Source organism: Macaca thibetana, chromosome 9 (genome assembly GCF_024542745.1).
Source record: "Macaca thibetana thibetana isolate TM-01 chromosome 9, ASM2454274v1, whole genome shotgun sequence".
In the NCBI taxonomy this organism is placed as follows: Eukaryota; Metazoa; Chordata; class Mammalia; order Primates; family Cercopithecidae; genus Macaca; species Macaca thibetana.
The window spans coordinates 18,614,482-18,638,058 of record NC_065586.1 but is presented as its reverse complement, the minus strand read 5'-3'; the positions used below and the strand labels follow the sequence as shown (position 1 = coordinate 18,638,058).

General features: G+C 37.5%; 1 protein-coding gene across 1 annotated transcript; it reads right to left on the bottom strand.

Moving 5' to 3' along the window:
* Window positions 1–384: 384 nt before the first annotated feature.
* ARL5B (ADP ribosylation factor like GTPase 5B) lies at window positions 385–23,132 on the bottom strand. The gene is made up of 6 exons (XM_050804666.1): window positions 22,785–23,132; window positions 16,463–16,523; window positions 14,219–14,366; window positions 9,864–9,947; window positions 8,172–8,323; window positions 385–6,817 (listed from the first exon to the last, which is right to left on the bottom strand). Exons 1-6 carry the CDS (start codon window positions 22,831–22,833, stop codon window positions 6,769–6,771), a joined length of 543 nt encoding a protein of 180 aa, XP_050660623.1. The 5' UTR covers window positions 22,834–23,132; the 3' UTR covers window positions 385–6,768.
* Window positions 23,133–23,577: the final 445 nt, after the last annotated feature.

Below are 23,577 nucleotides of genomic sequence, written 5' to 3'. Positions count from 1 at the left end.
GGCTAATGAATAATTTCCCTGGGGAATATGGAGTTGTAACTAAAAATCTAACAATAACCTGACTTCTTCCTTGCATAAATTTAGGAGGCTACTGGACTTGGGACATTATCTGTCACGTGGATCAGGAAACAGACAAATCCAGTCAGATGAAAGAAACAGATGAGTAGGAGAAAAGGTAACTTCCTGCTTGTTCCTAAATGGTCCAGTCTCTAGTCCCCTTCTCTTCTACAAATCCAGTTGTTCCATGGGTTCCGTGAGCCCCCACCACCTCACACCTATAATAAAATTCTCCGCTCTTTGTTGGCATAGGTGGGTTTCTATCATTTGCAAACAAGACTGTTAAAGCAGATTTTATCTTTAAAAGAAAACACTGGGTTCACTTTGTATTGGAAAAGTAATTATTTATTATGACAAAAATAAAACTGTTGAATGAAAACAAATGAAAGTTACACTATATTGCACCATGATTGGAAATGAGCCAAAACCTGTCTAAAAGATGAACATTCCAGAGCAAATAGCATCCTTTTACTTGGGTTAAATAGGCATGCAAACAACTCATTATAACATAATTGCAGAAATAAAAATTACAAGTACTGGCAAACTAAACTTAACATATAAAAGCACTTCATAACAGTAATAAAGTATTAAAAACTTTAAAACATGGCATTTAAACAATCCCACCATCAGGAAAACATGCTTTGAACCATTTTCAAGAAGTGATAATGTGAATGCATTAATTTACTTGCTTTAAATTTTTGTTGTTGTTGTTAATGCTTATATATTGGACCAATGGAACACATCTGTTTGGCTGGGGTTCAGATGTGCAGTCTGTGGTGTAAAAGATATTTTTCTTTCCTCTGCACAATACCAGAGGACCCACAGAGCGATCCAATTCCTAATTCTGACCTATTAATACCATCTTCTAGTTGACCAAGCATAGAAACTAAAATATTCTTAGAGCTTTCGCAGAAAGTCTGAAGCTTGAGGAGTAACAACAGTTTGTATTTAAATCTTAAGAAATGCACATAAATATGAATACAGACACTTTAAAGTTGTTTTGCATTCTGAGGCAAGAAATAATAAATATTGAGTACAGGGCCTGCTGCTTCCTCTTTAATGCTCTAAAGCACCAATTTATGCTAAAATAGTAAAGTGTGATTATAATCATTCACTCTGATTAGAATAAACCCAACACCGAGGTTGTAATTGCTGTTAGGTTTTTGTTGTTGTTCTTGTTGTTTTTAACATGCTCTGTGGAATAGATGAACATGGTAAAATCTGTAACTATTCTGTAATTGAAAAAAAAATGACCATTTTATTTCACACTTTCAATGAAATAGCAGTTAAACTTTTTTAAAACCATAAATACAAGTTTTTGTAACTACACTCAACAGTTTACTCCAAGAGAACAAAATAGGGGCTTTCGGAGTCCCTACATTTCCTGAGGGAAAATATAAAGATTAAAATGATTATGGTCTCTTGTGAATGGGGCTTACACATGCAAAAAAGTCACTGATGACTGGGATCAACTGATGGTCATTTGATATCTTACCAACACTGATGGAAATATATTCACAGTACAATAGAATCAATCCAATTTAGGATTTCTCCTTTCCCTTATTTAATTAAACTAATTAAATATTGACCGAGCACTTTCCTATGTGCTTTAATGAAAACCGTATGTGTATCTGATATATATACCATGTTGGCCCAGCTGGTGGTAAACAAGAGTAAAACAAAACAAAATCTCCAAGGAATGCTATCCCTTAGTTATGAATTCTGCATATTTCAAATACAGTTTGGGTGAAGGGGGTTTTTATGGGATGGTACAACATCCCACAAACTTGAGCAAAGCACCTTATGGGTAGAAAAATGAGGTAATTTTTTAATTAAAATTTTACAAGTTGTGCAAGAAAACATATCCATTCTTTTAAAACTTTGTTTTCTATTCCAAAAGCTATACACAGCACATTTTATATTTCTCCATTTCCAGGAGAAAATGTAGATTACTGGTTTAAGAAATGCAAAAGATGCCTTCATGTGACTACAGTTCCAAATTCTAAATCCCTAATCAGTCTTTACTCCTTTGGCCACATTAATAATAATACAGGCCATCTAGCTCTACGGTAAAAAGACTGTATTTTCTAGTAATTTTAAGTACCCTAAATACGGGGAGAGGCAGAAATTCATTGCTTTCATTCACATTTTCTCTTATCTAATATCCTTTTGAAGATTTTTCGACCCCATGGTATTGTCTTTACTTGCAAGTGCTTTGAATTTGTTTTTCGGTATGCTTCTAAACCTCCAAATTAATATTTCTCAAATGTTTCACCAAACTATATACACTTAAAGCTGCCTTTAGGTCTGATGGGCACAATTTTTTTTTTTTGTCTGCTTTAAATTTAAAATGGAATAGTTGAAGATTTTTTTATATTAGTCTTTTTCTATTTATTTTGGTAACCTAAAATTAAAAAAAAAATACTTTTGGGGGGAACCTGGCTTTTGGATTTCACTTTTCACAGTAATAGTGAATCAATAAGGATGAGACACTACTGAAAAACTAACCTTGAATATAAACCACTTTCAGATTTATGTAGACATTTGTAAAAGATTGACAACCTGGCTACTGACCCTACTCTTTCAATATGGAAAGTCACACAGAACTGTAGTTTGGGGTGGCATCAAAAGGCAATAAACTCTGAACAAACTAACCACTTACATTCAATTAGTACAAGCCAGGAAAATAAGGTAAATTCTCTAGAAGAGAATTACTTCCAACACAGGCTGGTTCTTTCTAAGCAGCTTACTATCCTTCTCTTAGCAATATGGCTTGTTTTCTCTTTTGCATTGTCATTAGCTATTCGCTGAATTTAAGTTGAATAGCAGTTACTGATACTTTTTTCCCTACTCGGCTGTATTCATAATCTAAATAAAATAACAGGTGGGAATCAAATAATGGATAAAGATACATTTAATTTCATATTACATGTATTTCCCTACTATTTGGGGGATTTTTAATTTTTAATAGTAGTATATAAGAATTCAGAATTTTAAAACCAAAAGACATTTTAGAGCTGTAGTTTAAGTTCCTCAGTATGAGAAAAACAAAAGGAAAACCGTGGACACGAATTGTCTAAGGTCAACCAGACAACTGAGAAACGGCCAAATTAGAGCTCAAATCCACTTTTTTAGATAGCACAATATTCTACTAGATACAAGACACCATGCTGTATCTTGAAGTCACTTTACCCCGGCAAAATGTAAAATAGCCTTTAGAACTGAATCAAGGTGAAGTTTTTTTGGTTCCAAAGCCGTAGACGAACAGTCTGCCTCATAAAGTTAGTCTTCAAAGATAAATTCCAATGAAATTTATCCATCTTTAGACATGACACCAGTACATTTTTCTACTGATATGGTTTTACATAGTTAAGGACTAAATAAAAATTGATTATTCAGAACAATTATATTTATAATTTGTCCTAAGAAACTACAAAGATTTTTTTTAAAAAGCTTCTATATTCTTTAAAATTTTCTTTGTGAGCCCCACAACTTTTCAGAGAATATTGTTTACAGCACTGCCTAGCACTGGTTTCCATAGTAAAATAGTTATTTTCTGTTTATGCTATAATGAAAGTTAAATTATGCTTAATCAAAATGACTATGGCTATGGGGTGGCACCCACTGAAAATTTTTCAGCAATGAAACTTAAATTTCTTACCTTTCTTCTAATGAATATAGAATAAAAATATTGATACCTTTAAGCATACTAACACAAGAAACTACAAGCAAAAATTACATATTTCATCTTCAGTTTTTAATAGATTATATATATTAATATTCCAGGTTTTAAGGAATTAAGTTACATTAACAATAAAAAATATTCAGTATATTCCCTTATAAAAGGTTCTATTAATTCTAAGAGTTCTCAAATGGGCTTCAGTATGACTGATGGGTTTAAAGATGAAGGACATGACATGCTCAAAATTAAGAAAAATGCTGTATTTGAACTTGCAAGGATAACTGAACACTTTGGTTATAACATACTTAAAAGATTTCTGTTGAAATTTAATTTCCTTTTCAAATTAAAAATAAAAGGTAGAACAGTCTCCTGAAGGTAATGTAGGTGGGTCCCCTGCTTTTCACTTACTCTAAACTGTGCTAGCCAATACATGGAGGTGAAGGGGGATATGAAACACAAATTATTTCATCATTGAAATAATTAGCTGCTAATGTGACTTCCAAAGAACAGGTATAATATAAAACTAAGAATGTATTTCAAAATATGAATAAAGGCACTAATTACAAATGTACATTTTTCAGACAGTATCTTATAGTTCATTGATTTACAATGAATGGCAGAACCAATGCTCTAGTATTAGATACTTGCTTGGGTTAAAACATTCTCTTGGAGTAAAGAATAATTGGTTTTCACGTTACTGTAACAGGAAAGATTAAGTGAAAACCTAAAAAATACTCTTAAAAAGTCTTACATGAATTTCCTAATCATGAACTTTTCCCAATCAGCACAGTCTACACTGATGCCAATTTCATCTTCAACACATGGCTAACATAAATCACTTCTAATCCAAAACTAACCAAATATTTTTTAAAGGATTTAGAAAATAAATTGTATTTTAAAAATTAAATAGCAAATTTGAGTCTATACTAGTAGTTGGCAAAATACAATCAACTATTAAAAACACTTTTAATATAATGCTGATGTGGCAATATAAAAAATAACCATATAATCTGACAGAAGAAAATTGAGCCAGCCAATCTTACTAGATACAAGAAGGCAGATAATCATTTCGTAAGAACAAATACAGGAGTACTAAGTATGCTTTTTCTCAGGACAGACTTAGGGGAATTATCCTCAGTACTTATGGTAAACAACATAACCAAGTAGAAATTCAGGCAAACTGCACTTAGGTAAATGGCATTTTCTTAATTCCCCCACACCGCACAGACACCACAAAGTATCCATATTGATTTATGTCTGCTTTTTGCTCATGTTCTTGATTATGGGTTATATTAAAAACTAAGTTAAACTAAACTTATCCTCTACTTGATATAGAATCACTAAGAAAAAGGTTTAAAACAAAGTTAACTGCTTTCCAAAGCCCAGAAAGCTTTCCTCTGGCCACTGTTCAGTTCAAGAGTGTGCTACAGCTAAAGATAAATCAGAAAAATGTTACCACATTCGACTAAATTAACTTGACTAAATATAATAAATCAAGAACACCTGAAAAAAGAGCAAAATTTAAATCAACCTACAAAAATATTAAAAATAAAATACCAATTTTGAAAACATATTTTGAGATTACAAACACTGAATCTTTTTCATCAAAATTAAAAAATACTGCAAAAATGAAGTATTATACTCTAAGTATTCATTTTATCCCTTTCATTTCAGCAAAATCACACATTTGAATAAACAGGATTGAAATACAACACTTGTCTTTCCTCTTAAGGAATATACTGTCTAGATTATTGTTCATATTAGACAACTGCCTCAAAAACATTTTAATGCCATCCAATAAACTTTTGATAGATGATGACTTTTTAATTTATAAGTTGTTAAGAATATTAACTTTGAGTCTCATATTAATATTCTAAAAGCTAGGATTAAATTCAGCAGTTTCTGATACGATTTTAGAACCCAAGGCGTAACTACAAAGATGGCAATTGTTTCAAGTCTATTACATAATACCGTCAAATAAATTCAAGGAAACCCATGTAGTTTTTTTAAGTAATATACTGCTGGTGGTAAAAATGTTATGAAAGACACAACTTCAAATTGTAAGAAACAAAATGGACTGTTCATACTTCAGCTTTAGCTACTGCCCAAAGTAGCTGTGATATATCTTGCAAAGAAAAGAGCTAAAATTTCTGTTGATAATAAAGTTGTTTGTAAACTGAGACTAAAATATATTCCAATTGTCTTATTTTTAGTGCTGGTATGCTTTACTAACTTCTGATAGTTTTATATGCATTGAATAATGTGACGTTCTTAAAATATCAGATTTATTCAAGAATATTTAACATCAAAGCTGGGCTTTTCAATAAATATTTTACCTTGGTTAGTTTTTGACCAAATGTTGCAGGCAGAAGAGTGAACTTGATTCCTTTAGAAAAATAAACAGCCTACTTAATTTCCATGCAAATAACAACTTAAATATTATTCCATGACTCGCAGTAATGTGGGGGAAGTTAAAAGGCAAGCACTCATGATGTGGAATCTTCCTTACATATATCTTCTAGGCAGATTTCTTTCTTTGTAGTAAGTTCTGTCCGAAAGATGAATGGTTTATAGAAGGAACAAATATTTAGTGCTGGAGAAGTTTGCAGACAGTACCTGATGGTTTCCATGACTACTCTATCAAACCAGTAATTCTCTGGTTGGGAGGGCGTGGTGGTCAAGAATTGAAAGCAATTGGTCATTAAGGTTATAAGAATATTTCAGACGACATCACGCATATGACAAACATTTCTTACAAGGTAGTCACTGAATAATTAGAATAAACAGAAGAATTGTTGCCGAAAACATAGTTATACATTATGTTCATCCAACTCAAGATTAGTGTATTAAAAAAAAAAAGTTAAGAAAAAACCTTTTATGTTCCAGTTCAGCTGCACTTGATTCAAGTGTTGCTCTCAGAGGTTTGTGTTGTTATAAATTAAACATGCTGCTGCCTTAGCAGCCAAAGGTACTAGGAAAAAATGTTCATGTCACACAATAAATAGAGCAGTCTCTTTCAAGCAAAAAAGTTATCTCACACCAATCCGGGAGGTCATCCACTCTAGACCTTGGCATAACCTGAACAAAAGATAGAAATATTTTTAAAATTAAAAACTTTATACTTAAAAATTGAAAGGATACTTATTATTTTTAAGTCTTAACCAAAGGCTGGTAGCACAATCATTATTTATATACATCAGTGTCAACATTTAAGCCACACTATAATAAGTTAAAGTTTTAAATGAAATGTTTTCTTAAATATTCTTTTTTTTTTTTTTTTTTTTGAGACGGAGTCTCTCTGTGTCTCCCAGGCTGGAGTGCAGTGGCGTGATCTCGGCTCACTGCAAGCTCTGCCTCCCGGGTTCACGCCATTCTCCCGCCTCAGCCTCCCAAGTAGCTGAGACTACAGGCGCCCGCCACCACGCCCGGCTAGTTTTTTGTATTTTTAGTAGAGACGGGGTTTCACCATGTTAGCCAGGATAGTCTCGATCTCCTGACCTCGTGATCCACCCGCCTCGGCCTCCCAAAGTGCTGGGATTACAGGCTTGAGCCACCGCGCCCGGCCTTCTTAAATATTCTTAATCAGTTTGTGGGAAACTGCTTCAGTCTCATCTGGAAGATACAACTTTGCCGGTTTTGCCATGAATATTGCAAATACTCCCCGCCTTTTAAAATTAACTGAGACTTAAACGACTAGGGAAAGTTAACAGGAACTTCACCTTACCCTCCTCAATTCTAAAGAATGGAATACTTACGACTCAGTCTTAAAAGTATGAGTCAAAAAGGCCTACACACAGCTATTACTGCAAGCTATTTCTGATAAATACTAAGAGAAAAACTAAGAAGGTGAGGTTGATTTGTGGATAAGTTCTCTGGTATAAACTGGGTAATACATAAATAATATTGGGTTCTTCTTGGCCTAATACCCACATTTAAATTGTTAGAAATGGAAGAATAGACTATATGGCATTTGTCTCAAATGTTTATTGTCTAGAATTATGCTTCCCAAAAGACCTTCTAATAATAAAGAAGATGTTCTCTTGCAGAAAGCTGACAGCTTAGGTTTAAGTCCCTGCAGAAAATGTGAACTTCCTTTCAAGCTTCCTCTTTAAAAGAAAGGTGACACTACAGTTTTTTTCTCAGTATATGATAAAGGCAACAAAGAACATCAAAAAATTTGGATTATGAAAACTTAATTCAATAGTTTATTGCTTTTTGGTAAAACGTTATATTTACATTAAAGTTTTTAAGTTGCCAGTGATTTTAGTAGAATTATTTCTATGTTGTAAGCCTGAGACACATTATAAAAATCACCTTTAATTAAGAACAAACAAACAGAAAAGGAACAGGACCTAAAAAGAAAACAAGTTGGCCTAAAAAGTTGGAAGAAATCTGAAAGAAGTCCCACCTCCCCTCAGACCGATGAACTTACCCTTCTCCTGTGAGAGCACAGCAAGATTGAATGTGCCATGGATGATCCTTAATTGAACTAAGGGTGAGGTATTTCGAGATTTCAGCTGCTGTCATACACCCTTTCATATCCTGTTTATTTGCAAAGATAAGGACTGCAGCCTTCCGTAAATCCTGCAATCAAGAAAAAATATTTCTAATATGTGAAATACCACAATTTAAATTTAAATTTAACCAGCTGAACAGTTATAATGAAATGCTTCTACTTTAACATAATTGGGCACTAATATTTAATATAATCTCAAATATCTATAATTTCAGTATTCATTCTAACAGATAAATATTAAATAATTATTTTTTATTTTTGAGTCAAATCGGACAAACTGAAAAAAAAATACATTTGAATTTTAAATACTGACTCAAAACTACATAAGTAATATTCTAATAGGTAAATATGGTAGTACGTTGCCAAACACTAGAGTTTCTCCAAAACTTAAAAGCAGAGTACTGGTGGTAGGAGCTGGGCAATACTTCTTACTTACTAGTCTTTGTATAACATAAGCCCATTGGTTAATATTCACTTCAGTATTGTTTATACTATGAAAACATTAGAAGAATAGATTGACTGTGATATATTCATACTGTGGAAAACTATACAGTTGTTAAAAGGAATGAACTAAAGCAGTACATATTAACATGGATAAATCAGAATGTATTATCATGGATAAGTCACAATGTTGTACAAAAACAGCAAGATTCAGAAAGATATATATTATATAGTATTAGTTTTAAAAACATGGAATACAGGCCAGGCACAGTGGCTCACACTTGTAATCCCAGGACTTCGGGAGGCTGAGGCAGGTGGATCACGAGGTCAGGAATTCAGGACCAGCCTGGCCAAGATGGTGAAACCCCATCTCTACTAAAAATACAAAAATTATCTGGGAGTAGTGGCGGGCACCTGTAATCCCAGCTACTCAGGAGGCTGAGGCAGAGAACTGCTTGAACCGGGAGGCAGAGGTTGCAGTGAGCCAAGATCGCGCCATTGTACTCCAGCCTGGGTGACAGAGCGAGACTCTGTCTTAAAAAAAACAAAAAACGAAAAACAAAACAAAAAAACATGGAATACAATACTCTGTATAACTTCAAGACATAAAAATGTAGTAAAAGTATAAAAACATGCATAAGAATACCAATCACTACTTTTAGGATAGTAGATACCTCTGAAAGAGAAGGGAGGAAAATCAGATTGGCAAGGTATCTTAAGATATTTCATATCTTATGTTGATATGGTACATGAATGTGTTTTACTAAGTTTTCTTAAATATCTGAAATACTTAGAATTGAATTAAGTGATCTTGAGTTATTCATTAAAAAACTTTCAGTTACTATAAACTTTTGGGGAAAAGACCCTCAAATTTTCCTTTTGTTTATCTCATTTATCAGACTTTTAAAGGCATGCTTAAGTAACTTTAGGTTTGAACATTTTTTGTAATAACAGTAGTAATCTACAATTAATGTCTTAGAGTTTTTTAAGTTTGAAAAAATAATGAGCATTTTTTTTTTACCTCAAAACTTTCATCAGTTTTGTATGTAAAGTTGTGTTAATAATAAAATAGCCAACATCATATCACACTAATCTTTGCAAAAAAGCAAAGGCAATGTACAGATACTTTACTACATTGTTTTTTAAAGATTTACTTTAAAAATTTACCTCATGAGCCAACATTCTGTATAATTCTTCTTTTGTAATAGCTAGTCGTTCCCTGTCAATGCTATCAACAACAAGAATGATGAACTAGAAGAAAATTAAAAGGAAAGACAGAAAATTGAATGGGATGCTGAAAAGTTTTCTGTAAAACCACTCAAGTAATCTAAGTACTTTTCTACACAGCATCATCATTACTATAAAACATTTACTGCTTTTTCATCATAAACAGCTTTTACAATACTGAATCACATCAAGCAATAAAATCCAAATGTTAACGATAAGAAAATAACTCAAAACTTCAACAAATAAAAACTGTGCCCAACTTGATTTTTTTAAAGTGATGCCTGAATACATAATACTATGATTTGTTTTCAAATGCTGGTAGTAAAAAGTAATTTTTTAAAAGAAACATATTAATTTCAGTAATATTTTCCACTAAAACTTCAAAGTACTCCATTACGTTCATATAAACAGTCAATAATCACTTACTTCTATGTACCACAATCTCCTAACTCTTAGAAAGAAAAGCTAGTTTGAAAGAAAAAGATAAATGCATCTTAAAAATAAGACAATTTTATAAAACAATATCAACTACAAATGCTCAAGATTGAAACATAGATACTTAGGCATTAATATACTGGAGATGCAGGGGAAATTAAAGGCAAGAAGCCAGAAAAAAGAGGAGAAATCTGTCGGTAAAGCTATACATGAAAAAAGGTAGGTCTTGCATATTAAAAAGTAAGAAGATATAGGCCAGGCATGGTGGCTCACACACATGTAATCCCAGCACTCTGGGAGGTGAGGTGGTATGATCGCTTGAGCCCAGGAGTTTGAGACCACCTTGGGCAACATAGTGAGACCCTGTCTCTCTACAGAAAATTAAAAATAAAAATTAGCCATGCATGTAGTCCCGCCTACTTGGGAGGCTAAGGTGGGAGGACTGCTTTGAGCCTAGGAAGTTGAGGCTGTACTGAGAATCATGCAACTGCACTCCAGCCTGGGTGACAGAGAGGCCCTAACTCATTTTAAAAAAATGTGGAGGGGTGGGTGAGGAGAAGGAGGAGATGGAGGAGACGATGCAGCGAAAAAGGGCCCTTAAACCGAACACTTTATACAGAATAAAAAGTTAAGAAATGAGATGAAATGATGCTATTACAGCAGGAGATAAGATGCAAAATAAACAGACATGAATGGTAGAATTAGATTACAGAGATGACTTTAAAATTAGGGAAACAGGCTAGGCGCAGTGGCTCATGCCTGTAATCCCAGCACTTTGTGAGGCCAAGGTGCGGGGATCACTTGAGGACAGTTCAAGACCAACCAGGCCAACATGGTAAAACCCTGTCTCTATTAAAAATACAAAAATTAGCCAGGTATGGTGGTGTGTACCTGTAGTCCCAGCTACTCGGGAGGCTGAGGCAGGAGAATCCTTTGAACCTGGGAGGCGGAGGTTACAGTGAGCTGAGATCGAGCCACTGCTCTCCAGCCTGGGGGACAGAGTGAGACTCTGTCTCAAAAAAATAAATAAATAAAAAATAAAAATAAATAAAATTAAGGGAACAGACAACTAATCTGAATATAAACTGAGTTGGGCTTACAAGGGAATAAATGGAAAGAATGTCACATGGCAAAGGAGGAATCGACAGAATACGGGGATGCAACTGTGAGTTAATGAGAGGAAGGTGTCAGGAATTACTTAATACCTGTAACTTCTTGTAATATAGTGGACATACTGCAGCTTTTAGGGGACTCTTCCACATGAAGGATTTTCAAAAAGCAAACTGACATGGGCCACTGTTCTTTGTAGTAATTTTGATATTCTTGTAGAGATCACTTATTAAAAGAACATTTCATGCAAATGGCATCAGTAATGGGTATCTCTTTCTGGACCCATGCTAAGTCCTCCAGAGTTTCAGTCATTTCAAGAACTACCCTTTTGAAACACTTTAAGTACATATGGATTCACTAGGATCAACTTTGACCTATTCATTAATGATAACTGTCCTTTTCACAGCTGGAGTTAACTGTGAGCTTTGAACTACTAACAGCTCTGATGTTTAAATTAATCATATGCTACAATGTCGTTTGTCCCTTACTTTTTTTTTTTTTTGGAGAGCCAGCGAGACTCTGTCACCCAGGATGGAGTGCAGTGGTGCTATCTCAGCTCACTGCCACCTCTGCCTCCCAGGTTCAAGCTATTCTCATGCCTCATCCTCTTGAGTAGCTGGGACTACAGGCACATGCCACCATGCCTGGCTAAGTTTTCTGTTTTTAGTAGAGATGGGGTTTTGCCATGTTGGCCATGCTGGTCTTGAACTCCTGGCCTCAAGCAATCTGCCCACCTTGACCTCCCAATGTGCTGAGATCACAGGAGTGTGCCACTGCAGCTGGCCCTTCCCTTACTTTCTAACTTATTCTAGTTTCAGAACATTATTTTACTGTATAAACATGTAAGCTACCCTTTAACGACACTATTTGCTTACCAACATCTTCTGCATACCCAATAAAATCATTAAGTGCTACCACAAATTCTGAGTATCTATAATATGCCATCTTCGTTTACTACTTACATATTGCATTGGAATATATACACATATACACATATGCTATTATAATATAAATCTAGAACAATACATGTTTTTTATTTAAAAAGGCAACTTTGTTCACCAAAAATTCTTCATATTACATCCTTTTCTACCTCCTCCTTTCCAACTCCTTTTTTTTTTTTTTTTTTGAGACAGAGTCTTGTTTTGTCACCCAGGCTGGAGTGCAGTGGTGCCACCTCAGCTCACTGCAAACTCTGCCTCCCAGATTCAAGTGATTCTCCTGCCTCAGCCTCCTGAGTAGCTCAGACTACAAGTGCACCCCACCACGCCTGGCTAATTTTTTATATTTTTAGTAGAGACGGGTTTTCACTTGTGTTAGCCAGGATGGCCTCGATCTCCTGACCTCATAATCCGCCCGCCTCGGCCTCCCAGAGTGCTGGGATTACAGGACTGAGCCACCGCGCCCGGTCCAACTCCAATTTTTAAAAGGTCTCGGCCAGGCGCAGTGGCTCACACCTGTAATCCTAGCACTTTGGGAGGCTGACGTGGGCGGATCATGAGGTCAGGAGATCGAGACCAACCTGGGTAACACAGGTGAAACCCCACCTCTACTAAAAACACAAAAAATGAGCCAGGCATGGTGGCGGGCACCTGTAGTCCCAGCTACTCGGGAGGCTGAGGCAGGAGAATGGTGTGAACCTGGGAGGCGGAGCTTGCAGTGAGCCAAGATCGTGCCATTGCACTCCAGGCTGGGTGGCAAAGTGAGACTCCGTCTCAAAAAAAAAAAAAAGGTCTCATTTTAGAAAAAATAATTGGTTAGGTGTACATCTTTGCAAAGAACAATTAAATGGATGCAATTGTGAACTCATACTCTCAAGGATAAATCTCTCTAAACTATACTGAATGGTCTTAAAAAAATATCTGCCTCTAAGAAGAAATAAAAGCAGAAATAAAATATGAATATATCCAGGTTTGTTCCCCAAGTTAGCTCTGAACTCATAAGCGGCAGAGAACTTTGAGAGATGATTTGCAAATCCACTTTTTTTAACTAAAAAAAAAAAAAACTACCAACATTTTTAATGTTCGTGTTATGAAAAATTTTTAAATTAATAAAATACTTCATTCCTCTCCCGGTCAGGGTCTCTTAGAAAGTTGTGAGATGATGGGGAAAGCTATATAATTTCTCCATGTGTCAGATCTCTCCAACCCTGGAGACATTAAAATCTTGTGAAGATGAACAGAGAAAGCCTGGCCAAACAGTAAGCACTCAACTAACAATAGCTCCAAACAGTCTTTCTATTTGCCTTTTCTTTTATTTGAAAACCCAAATTCTTAAGTCTCATTTATGAAATTTTTTTTTTTTATAAAACAGAAACCCAAATTCCTTACAAAAAAGGATCTTATTAAAAGGCAACTGTCAGGACGGCCGCGGTGGCTCAAGCCTGTAATCCCAGCACTTTGGGAGGCCAAAGAGGTCAGATCACGAGATCAGGAGTTCAAGACCATTCTGACCAATACGGTGAAACCCCATCTCTACTAAAAATACAAAAATTAGCTGGGAGTGGTGGCACGCCCCCTTGTAATTCCAGCTACTTGGGAGGCTGAAGCAGGAGAATCGCTTGAACCCAGCAGGCGGAGACTGCAGTAAGCCAAGATCGCGCCACTGCACTCCAGCCTAGCGACTGAGCAAGACTCCTTCTCAACAACAACAACAAAAAAGGCAACTGTCAATACACCCAGGTCCAGCCTATCTACTTTCTAGGTTTACTCTTCGGACCTTTTGATTAAAATTCAAAATTCATCTTAGCATACCTCTGTGTTTGAGTAATATGTGTTCCAGGATGATCGCAGAGACTCCTGACCACCAATATCCCACATAAGAAAATGAGTGTTCTTCACAACTATTTCTTCAACATTGCTTCCTATGGTTGGAGAAGTATGAACCACTTCATTCATTAAGCTGTTGAAAGATACCATAAAAGCTCTTGTAAATCTTGAGAATCTGAAGCAACTTTTATCTCTGTATTTTTAAGATCAATTAACCTTCTGCACCAATGATGATAATCGTTAGCATGAAAATGAGAAACCTGGAGAACATTTGTGCAAATAAACATCTAGACAACAACTCCAGAAGAAAGACTTGCTTTATTTATTTATTTATTTATTTTTTTTAAATGGGAGGAATTGCAAGCTTGATGGAAAAGAAAGGAAACAGTGTGGTGTGAATTTGCATTTCTGTGGCCAAAAATTCCAATACTACCATGCCCTGTTATCGGTGAAATAAGACCCAATGTCCCATCCCATCCTGAAAAGCAAGTTTCTAGGCGACTGTGACACCAATACTTGCAAAAGAGAAAATATTGGATAGTAGGCTATCCGTAATTTTGAAGACTGTCTAAATTGAGACTTAGCCACAACAATTAGTTCAGGCTTTTTAATCTAAAGTAGTCCTAAAAAGACGACGATGGGCAAGTGAAAATTTAAATTAACTATAAACATATTTAGAAGGCCAGGCGTGGTGGCTCACGCCTGTAATTCTAGCACTTTGGGTGGATTACTTGAGGTCAAGAATTTGAGACCATCCTGACCAACATGGTGAAACCGTCTTCACTAAAAATACAAAAATTTGCAGGGTGTGGTGGCGGATGCCTGTAATCCCAGCTACTCAGGAAGCTGAGGCAGGAGAACCGCTTGAACCTGGGAGGTGGATGTTGCAGTGAGTGGAGATCACGCCATTGCACTCCAGCCTCAGCAACAGAGCAAAACTAGGTCTCAAATGTGTGTGTGTGTGCGTGTGTGTGTATATATATGTGTGTGCACGCACACACACACAGACACACATATACATATATTTAGAATACTGATGCTCATACCTCTTGTATTATCATAATCATTGGTAAAGCTACATTAATCAATTAATTTAACAAATATGCCCTTGCTGGTAACACGTCAGTCCTGTGTTGGAGGAGGCTTGCAATTCTCTCTTGCATTTTATGTATATTTTTGAAGCCATGTGTAAAATTATTTCAACAAAGATGACAGGTTTCTGAAATGTTTATATGTGATGTTTAAAAGCTAATTCATATTTAAACACATAATCACCAATGAATGAAAATGTTTTCAATAGAAATAAGTAGTTACGCAACTCTGAAACAACAAACTTTAAGTCAGTAGCTTTTTAGCAAAGTAGTTGAAAAATGTGTTAATTGCTGGCTAATGAAGTACTTCTGGCGAGCTGAAGTACGTCTTCAGCTAAAGGGCTGTCTTCTAATGCAAGATGAGTGGGAAGGGGTACACAATGGTGCAAAGAATTGTAGAACTATTTTGTTAAAGTGATTGGTAGATCCATTTCTATTGCTTAATAAGGATCATTTCATTGGCACTGAAAGGATAATGGAAGGTACTCTGACAAGTGGAATGATGAGCTGTGAAAATGTCCTAAGGTATTAATAGATTTCTCTGAAAGTCTCAAGGCTTTCCCTCTTGCAAGCTACTACAGCAATATTTTCAGCAGTGATCACATTTCTTTTGACTTGACAAGTCTGGCTATGTTAAAAAATTCCAAAGCTATTAGTCAGGAGGGTAGCAATGGCTTTCTAGAGCTATCAATTTATTTACATAAACCCAAGTGTGGGTAGAACTAAGTGAAATCCACTCTATCACCTCATCCCAGCACTTTAATATGCGCTTTATTTATTTTAGTTTAACATTAATTTCTTTCAAGGCCAGAAAACAGTAAGTGTTTGTGAAGGGTTTAGCAAATGTTTATTTCACTCACTTTTCTATAGATTGTGTTTGGTAAAATTAAAAACAAAACCAGATGAGTTAATCGGTACAGCACACCAACATGGCACATGTATACATATGTAACAAATCTGCACGTTGTGCACATGTACCCTAGAACTTAAAAGTATAATAATAATTTTAAAAAATTTAAAAAAACCAAAAAATACATATTTAAGTTTTTCCATCACTATTATAATGCATCTCTTATTAATTATAAACACATTAGTTTCAATAACTAGTGAAAACTGTTTAATAAACACCCATACTTACAATTGGTAAAGAATGGTGGTTTTCCCTGCATTATCCAGTCCCACTATAATTACTTTGTGTTCTATAAAAAGAAAGCAAACCATAAACATTTAACATTACTGCAATTACATGCTTTCAACAATGATTATTAGTTAGCTCATTAAGGAGAATCATTCACTGAGTATCTATTACTAGACTGTTAAAATACAGAAAGAAATGTTATGATATTAAGGCTACCCAGGTTAAGTAACACAATCAATTATCATTGATTCTCTGTCTAGTTCTCTTGTAAAAGAATGTGGGAGATGGGTAAGCAGGAAACACCAGCAAAGTTGGTCACTTATATTGCATCTAGGGGAGAGGAGATCCAAATATTAATCTAGGCAAAAATTAAAACCTAAAATGTAAGTTTTCTAAAAAGCCTGTTTTACAGACCTTTTTAGCTCTGTAGCAATCAAGTTAGCTTTTTATCAAAATGTTTTCATATCTGTAAGTTTTCCCACCTATGGATACCAGGATCTGTTTCTTCCTCTCACTTAAAAATCCCATGTGAGCTTAAAATGAAAATGTTTCACCTGTCACAAAGACAAACGTATACTCTCAAGTTTTTATGCAATTGCTCATTGTTTAACAATTTTTCAATCGGCTTCTACAGTTCTTTCAAACAGATTCTGTTTCCGCTCTTTGTACAACAAAAATCTCTTCATTTCTTTCCTTCTTTGGGTGCCATGCACTACATATTCATCTCTTTTAATAAGTGGTTGCTAAAGTTCATCTTATTATTCTGTTAAGCGGTACATATTCTGCAATGTCCTTTGAATACAGAAAACACCCCAGATACCATCTTTCCTAGATTTTAACTTATGCCAAATACACTAAAGATCCCCTTCTCCAAGGCAGAAGAATGCTCTAAAAGTTACAAGTTAACATCAAAGGGATAAGTAGAGAAGTTGCCACAGAATCACAACACAGTTGATTTAAAGGCAACGACTGGGCACATCTCATAACAGAACCCCACTCTTCTTGATGACCTCTGGTGAATGTCAACATTCTGGTCATACAATCAACTATCAGCTCATATTCCTAAAGTTGTAAAACTTTATCAGCTAAAAAAAGAGGGACCAAGAAAAGTTAAGTTTTTGAGACGTGCAGGTCTTCTAATGACCTACACACTCTAGGTACAGCCTATAACAGTGCAGGATAAACAGACATGGTCCTGTAGAAGGGCTATTTTCACTATGGTAGAAGCTGCTTTGTAAAACAAAACAAAACTTGCCTGCTTAGTATAACCCACTATAATTCTCCTTATTTATTTATTTATTTATTTGAGACAGGGTCTTGCTTTGTTGCCCAGGTGGGAGTGCAGTGGCATGATCAAGGCTCACTGCAGCCTCGACCTCCCAGGCTCAAGTGATCTGCCTACCTGAACCTCCTGAGTAGCTAGGACCACAGGTGCACGCCACCATGCCTGGCTACATATTCTCTAATTTCTAATGAAGCCAATCTTTTAAGTATTACCCTGTTTGTTATCCCTTAAAGTACAAGAACTTGTATCAGTGAAGGAACAAATGGACTGCCTGGCACTGAGCATTCTACATTTTGGTGACAGCTAGAAGCTCCACCTACCAAGCATCTATAGAAAACAACATGCCTGCAGTGGTGAGAAGGAAGCCACTAGTTTAAAGATAAGCAAAACTTGAAGGCAGATAATTCCACTGGGAGAAAGGAATGGAGGGATAGTACCAGATGGCTCCTTGTTGAAGCAACTCAAGTGAATACCCAGGTCATTTTCAAACAATCCTGCTCCTTGCTTCACATTTTGCATTGTGATGCTTCACACCATACTGAAGGCCCATGATGATAAAACTCACCAATTATGCATCACTTTGAAAGGCAGGTCCCAATGTGAAGTAATTTTAGGTTAAGACACTACTGTTACTATCAGTTATAGTAAATCAGAATGTTTTAGGCCAGGCACAATGGCTCGCACCTGTAATTCCAACACTTTGGGAGGCCAAGGAGAAGTGATCAGTTGAATCTAGGAGTCTGAGACCACATTGGGCAATACAGTAAGACCCCATCTCTTTAAAAAAAGAAAAAAAAAAAAAAGCCAGGTTGGGCATGGTGGCTCACACCTGTAATCCCAGCACTTTGGGAGGCCGAGGTGGGCGGATCACAAGGTCAGGAGTTTTACACCAAGCTGGCCAATATGGTGAAACCCTGTTTCTACTAAAAATACAAAAATTAGCCAGGCGTGGTGGCAGGTGCCTATAGTCCCAGCTACTCGGGAGGCTGAGGCAGGAGAATCACTTGAACCCAGGAGGTGGAGGTGGCAGTGAGCCAAGATCGTGCCACTGCACTCCAGCCTGGTGACAGAGCAAGACTCCATCTCAAAAAAAAAAAAAAAAAAAAAAAAAAGAATAGTCTGGAAGACAGGATGCAGATAGATGATAAGTTTAAGTTTGGTGTGATTGAAACTGGGTTAAAGTCCAGCGTTAAGGCAGAATAAGCTGAAGGAAGAAATGTGAGCCACAAGATTTGAGATCTGAGCAGTCAGAAGTAAAGGACAACAATCATACACAGTTGGCAACTAGTATTCAAAATAACATGAAATTCATGGATTTGAAAGAAATGATTAAATTATGAAATTAAGATGTTACTGTTACATAGTTCTGAAAATGAACTACAATTAAAACTGTATTTCATTTGTTCTTAATTCTGGGTAACACTAGAAATAACTGGCCGGGTGCAGTGGCTCACGCCTGTAATTCCAGCACTTTGGGAGGCCGAGGTGAGCAGATCACCTGAGGTCAGCAGTTCGAGGCCAGTCTGGCCAACATGGTGAAACCCGTCTGTACTAAAAATACCAAAATTAGCCAGGCATGGTGGCAGGTCCCTGTAATTCTACCTACTCCAAAGGCTGAGGCAGGAGAATTGCTTGAACTCGGGAGTCAGAGGTGGCAGTGAGCCGAGATCATACCATTGTACTCCAGCCTGGGTGACAGAGTGAGGCTCCATCTCAAAAATAAACAAATAAATAAACAAAATTTAAAGACATAACTAGGCCAGGAATAGTGGCTCATGTCTGTAATCCCAGCACTTTGGGAGGCCAAGGCAGGCGGATTACCCCAGGTCAGGAGTTCAAGACCAGCCTGAAAAATATGGTGAAACCCCATCTCCACTAAAAATACAAAAATTAGCCGGAGTGGGGGCGTGCGCCTGTAATCCCAACTACTCAGGAGGCTGAGGCAGGAGAATTGCTTGAACCCGGGAGGTGGAGGTTGCAGTGGGCCGAAATGGCACCACTTAACTCCAGCCTGGGCGACAGAGCGAGACTCCATCTCATTTAAAAACAAACAAGTAACAAAAAAAGAAATAACTGATGACAGGTTTGTACAGTCATAACACTGAGAGAAAAAGACTATGCCTACAAAAGTTCAAAAGAAATTTAAAAAACAATGCAAAACTTTAGAGATGAGCTATCATACACACATATGTATTTCATAGAACTACACTGATACATAAAATGTTTGCAAAGATAATCAGATTTTGAAATTATTTCCTTGAATAATAACTTTGGAAGTAAACAGTCTTCTAGTTTAAACAAGACAATATTGCAGGAATTAATGTACTTTTAGATTGCTTTACTTAGACAACATATGCTTTAGTATACTTATTCACAGAAAGGTATCTAATTTATAAGATGCATGAGACTCTAAAATGCTACAGAAAAAAAAAAGATGAGAATGTGGAAATATTGGAAGAAAGACAAGGGAAAGGAGTACATAAAGTAAGATCAGTAGTTCACTGGCTGCACATTCGATTTACCTTGGCACTGATGCCCAGGCCACCTCACCCCATTCTGATTCAGTTGGTGTGAGGTGGGGCTTTCAGCCTGTTATTCTAATACATCTAATTCCACTGAAATAGGTATATATAGTGACAAAGATGGAAAATGCTGAGATTGGTAGTTAAATTTGTTGACTCAGAAAACAAAAATACAGGCTAAGAGACATCTGTGGATTAAACTCTTCAATGAGTCCTATTCCTTGCTCTAGATAGTTTAATGTCCTAGTCAACACTGGAGGCCCTCTGTGATAAGGTTCTCCTGGCTGTCTTTCCAATTTCATCTCCTCTTCACTCCTCGCAAACTAACACACAGCCAAGCTCAACTATTTTCAGCTTCCCTAAAAGTACCAAACTAGCTCATTCCTCTCCCTTTTGCATATTAGTCCTTCTGCCTAGAATAACATGTCCCTTCTACTCGGTCTGTCTAGCATGCCACCCAAATTCCTAGTCATCTTTACATTACAGTCCAAGTATACCTTATGCTGCAGCCAACGTTATATTTTTACACATATCTGTTAAATAATTTACCACACTGCATTTTTTTTTCATGTTTGTCTCGTTTATTGATGTTTGAGTACTTTGCCAGGAAGTAAGACATCTTTCTTCTTTAATTTTGTATCTCCTATGTTAAACTCTGAAGATTGGCCTATGGCTGTATGAATAAGAACAAAATAACAGAATAACCACTGGTTCTAAATTTTCCAACAGGAAAGTTAGAGGAAAAGAAAAATTCTAAGTAGAAATGGAGATTTAGGAGGCCTGAACAATTATGTGATTATAAAAGGAGCCATTGAATGTCTTTCATCATCTTCTAAATTTTCACCTTATATCTTTTATTCCCTCTAGTCTGAGTAAGGACGCCTCCAACGAAAAATCAGCGCAGCCATGTAACAGAAAGGGCGAAAGGAAAATGAGAAAGGATATACAGGGAAAACCAACGACTTTGGTAATGTTTCAATTCTCCAGCTCAGGGGAAAGAGAAAACTGGTGACTTTTGTATTAATCTTTATACCTTTAAGCACGTCTTAAAATGCTGCTTTACAGCCGGCCGCGGTGGCTCACACCTGTAATTCCAGCACTTTGGGAGGTCGAGGCCGGTAAATCACCTGAGGTCAGAAGTTCGAGACCAGCCTGGCCTACATGGCGAAACCCCGTCTCTACTAAAGATACAAAAATAGGCCGGGCGTGGTAGCAGGCGCCTGTAATCCCAGTTTCTTGGGAGGCTGAGGCATGAGAATCGCTTGAATCCAGGATGCAGAGGTTGCAGTGAGCTGAGATCGCACCACTGCACTGAAGACTGGGCGACAGAGAGAGACTCTGTCTCAAAAAAATAAATAAATAAATAAAAATATGTTAAATGTATGGATAATACCCACTAAGTGTGAAGCTCTGCTCACTTTGAAATCATTTGATAAGTAATACTATCTCTGGTTACTGGATACAGGCACATACATATACACATGTGGGTGCCTGAATCTATATTTATAACCTTGAAAAAGACTATTTTAGTGTTCTTATCAATCTACAGAACAAGTCAACTAAAGCCATTCCATTACCTCCACAACTTCTTAAATCCAGAAAAAGATTAGATACCTACATTAGCAGTAACAAATTGGTACCAACATAAAAAGAAATAAAACTGGCTTCTTAATTATGTCCGGCTCTTAAATGTAAAATGAAACGAGTTGATTTTCAAAATTGGTTTCGATTACTAAGGAACCATTCTGTTTAAAGGACGCCTAAAACTTCTTATCGTCGGCCCCTTTTTTGGTCTGGGTTTTTCTCTCTTCAAAAGTCATCACATCTCATTCTGACTCAGAACAGGTTTTGCAACTTCTTGGCCCTTTGGACCTGCCACTTCCAGGTGTCTCATTACCTGTTCTAGACTAATTACGGACACGTAACGTCTTACACAAAACAGAAAAGCATTTAGTTTCTGAATGCCTTAAAAAAAAAAAGTTTAGAATGAAGATGCTGGAAAACTCGTGTATCTGAATAGGACAACTCACTCCCAAGTCCTAGAAGAAAGGGGAAGAAATCAGAGTGAAAGTGCACTGGCTTACGGCTCAAAGGGCAGGGCGGGAAAACAAAGCACCAACAGTATTTTTTTAAAAAAGTTATAGGTTTCTGGCCGGACACTTATCCTGGAGCTACACATGGATACAAGTACGCTTCAATAACGACGGGAAAGGCCCTCCATACGCCTCCGGGCATCATTAGCTGTATCCCGCTTTACTTCGCCAATATCCAAACAGTCCCAGTTTGGATTCTGGGACACCAAATGCCTTCTCTTCTGCCTCCCTGTTTCTCCCACACGTCAGGTCTCTCTTGTACGTCCTCCAGGTCTAAAACACAGAGTTTCTGCCCGCCCCCTGGCCTAAGTCCCTTCCTCCTCCGCTTCTCCGAACGCTCCGTCCCCTGCCTCCGGTGTCCCCATCGGCGGCCGGACCCTCCGCCTCGGATTCGAGCCGCCGCGCAGCTCCATCCTTCTCACCTTGGTTACAGAAGAGGCTCCACAGTTTGGCGAAGATCAGCCCCATCATGAGCACCGGGGCGGGCCGCGGGGTCCCTTGGCAGCAGGTGCCGCTGCGCCGGGCCCCCCACCGCGGCGCGGGCTGCGGGGAGCCGAGGAGAACCCGCCTGAGATCGCGCAGCTAGGGCACTGCTAGGCCGAGAAGCCTCGACCTGACCCGTCAAAAAGCGCCGCGGCGAGTCCCCACCGGATAGCCCTTTGTTTCGAGCCCACTGAGCCCAACGCCGACCCGTAGTCCCCTCGGTCTGAACCCACCTACCCACCACAGCCTCTCTCAACCCCAAGCCCCGCCTCCACCCCGCCTCCCCTCCCGATCCCAGGACCACCCATCGCCGGAAGCTAGGCGCGTGACGTCGGCGCGCTTACGGCAACACACGCCTTCGACGTGGCGTTTTCTTCGGTTTCACTTCCGGTGGGAGAACCCCAAACTGCCAGCGACTGCGAATTTGCGGTATCACAGGGAGGTGGGGAGTTTCCCTCGGTGCGTGCTCCCTCTGATGTCAGCCTTCAAAGCGTTTGTGGGACTCCTCTTTGATTTGAGTCTCTCTGCTGCTAGCAGCTGGGGACCTGACCTCTAAAGCCAGAAAAGACCATAGGTTCTCTAATTGAGCAGCCGCCGTTTGCTGCCCTTAGAAAACTCACAGAAGTGAAGAGTGTTTCTTTTTTGACTTCTTCCTGTTCCTCTAGGCAGGCGTGCTAGGGATTAGGAGTTCTGCCGTGATTCTTTTTCATTCATTTATTCATCTATTCATTC

Coding starts and splice junctions, on each gene's coding strand:
- ARL5B (XM_050804666.1), bottom strand. CDS start 22,833: ATGATGGGGCTGATCTTCGCCAAACTGTGGAGCCTCTTCTGTAACCAA. Junction 14,367..16,462: donor ACCACCATTCTTTACCAATT/GTAAGTATGGGT, acceptor ATCTTTCAACAG/CTTAATGAATGAAGTGGTTC. Junction 9,948..14,218: donor CATATTACTCAAACACAGAG/GTATGCTAAGAT, acceptor ATTTTCTTCTAG/TTCATCATTCTTGTTGTTGA.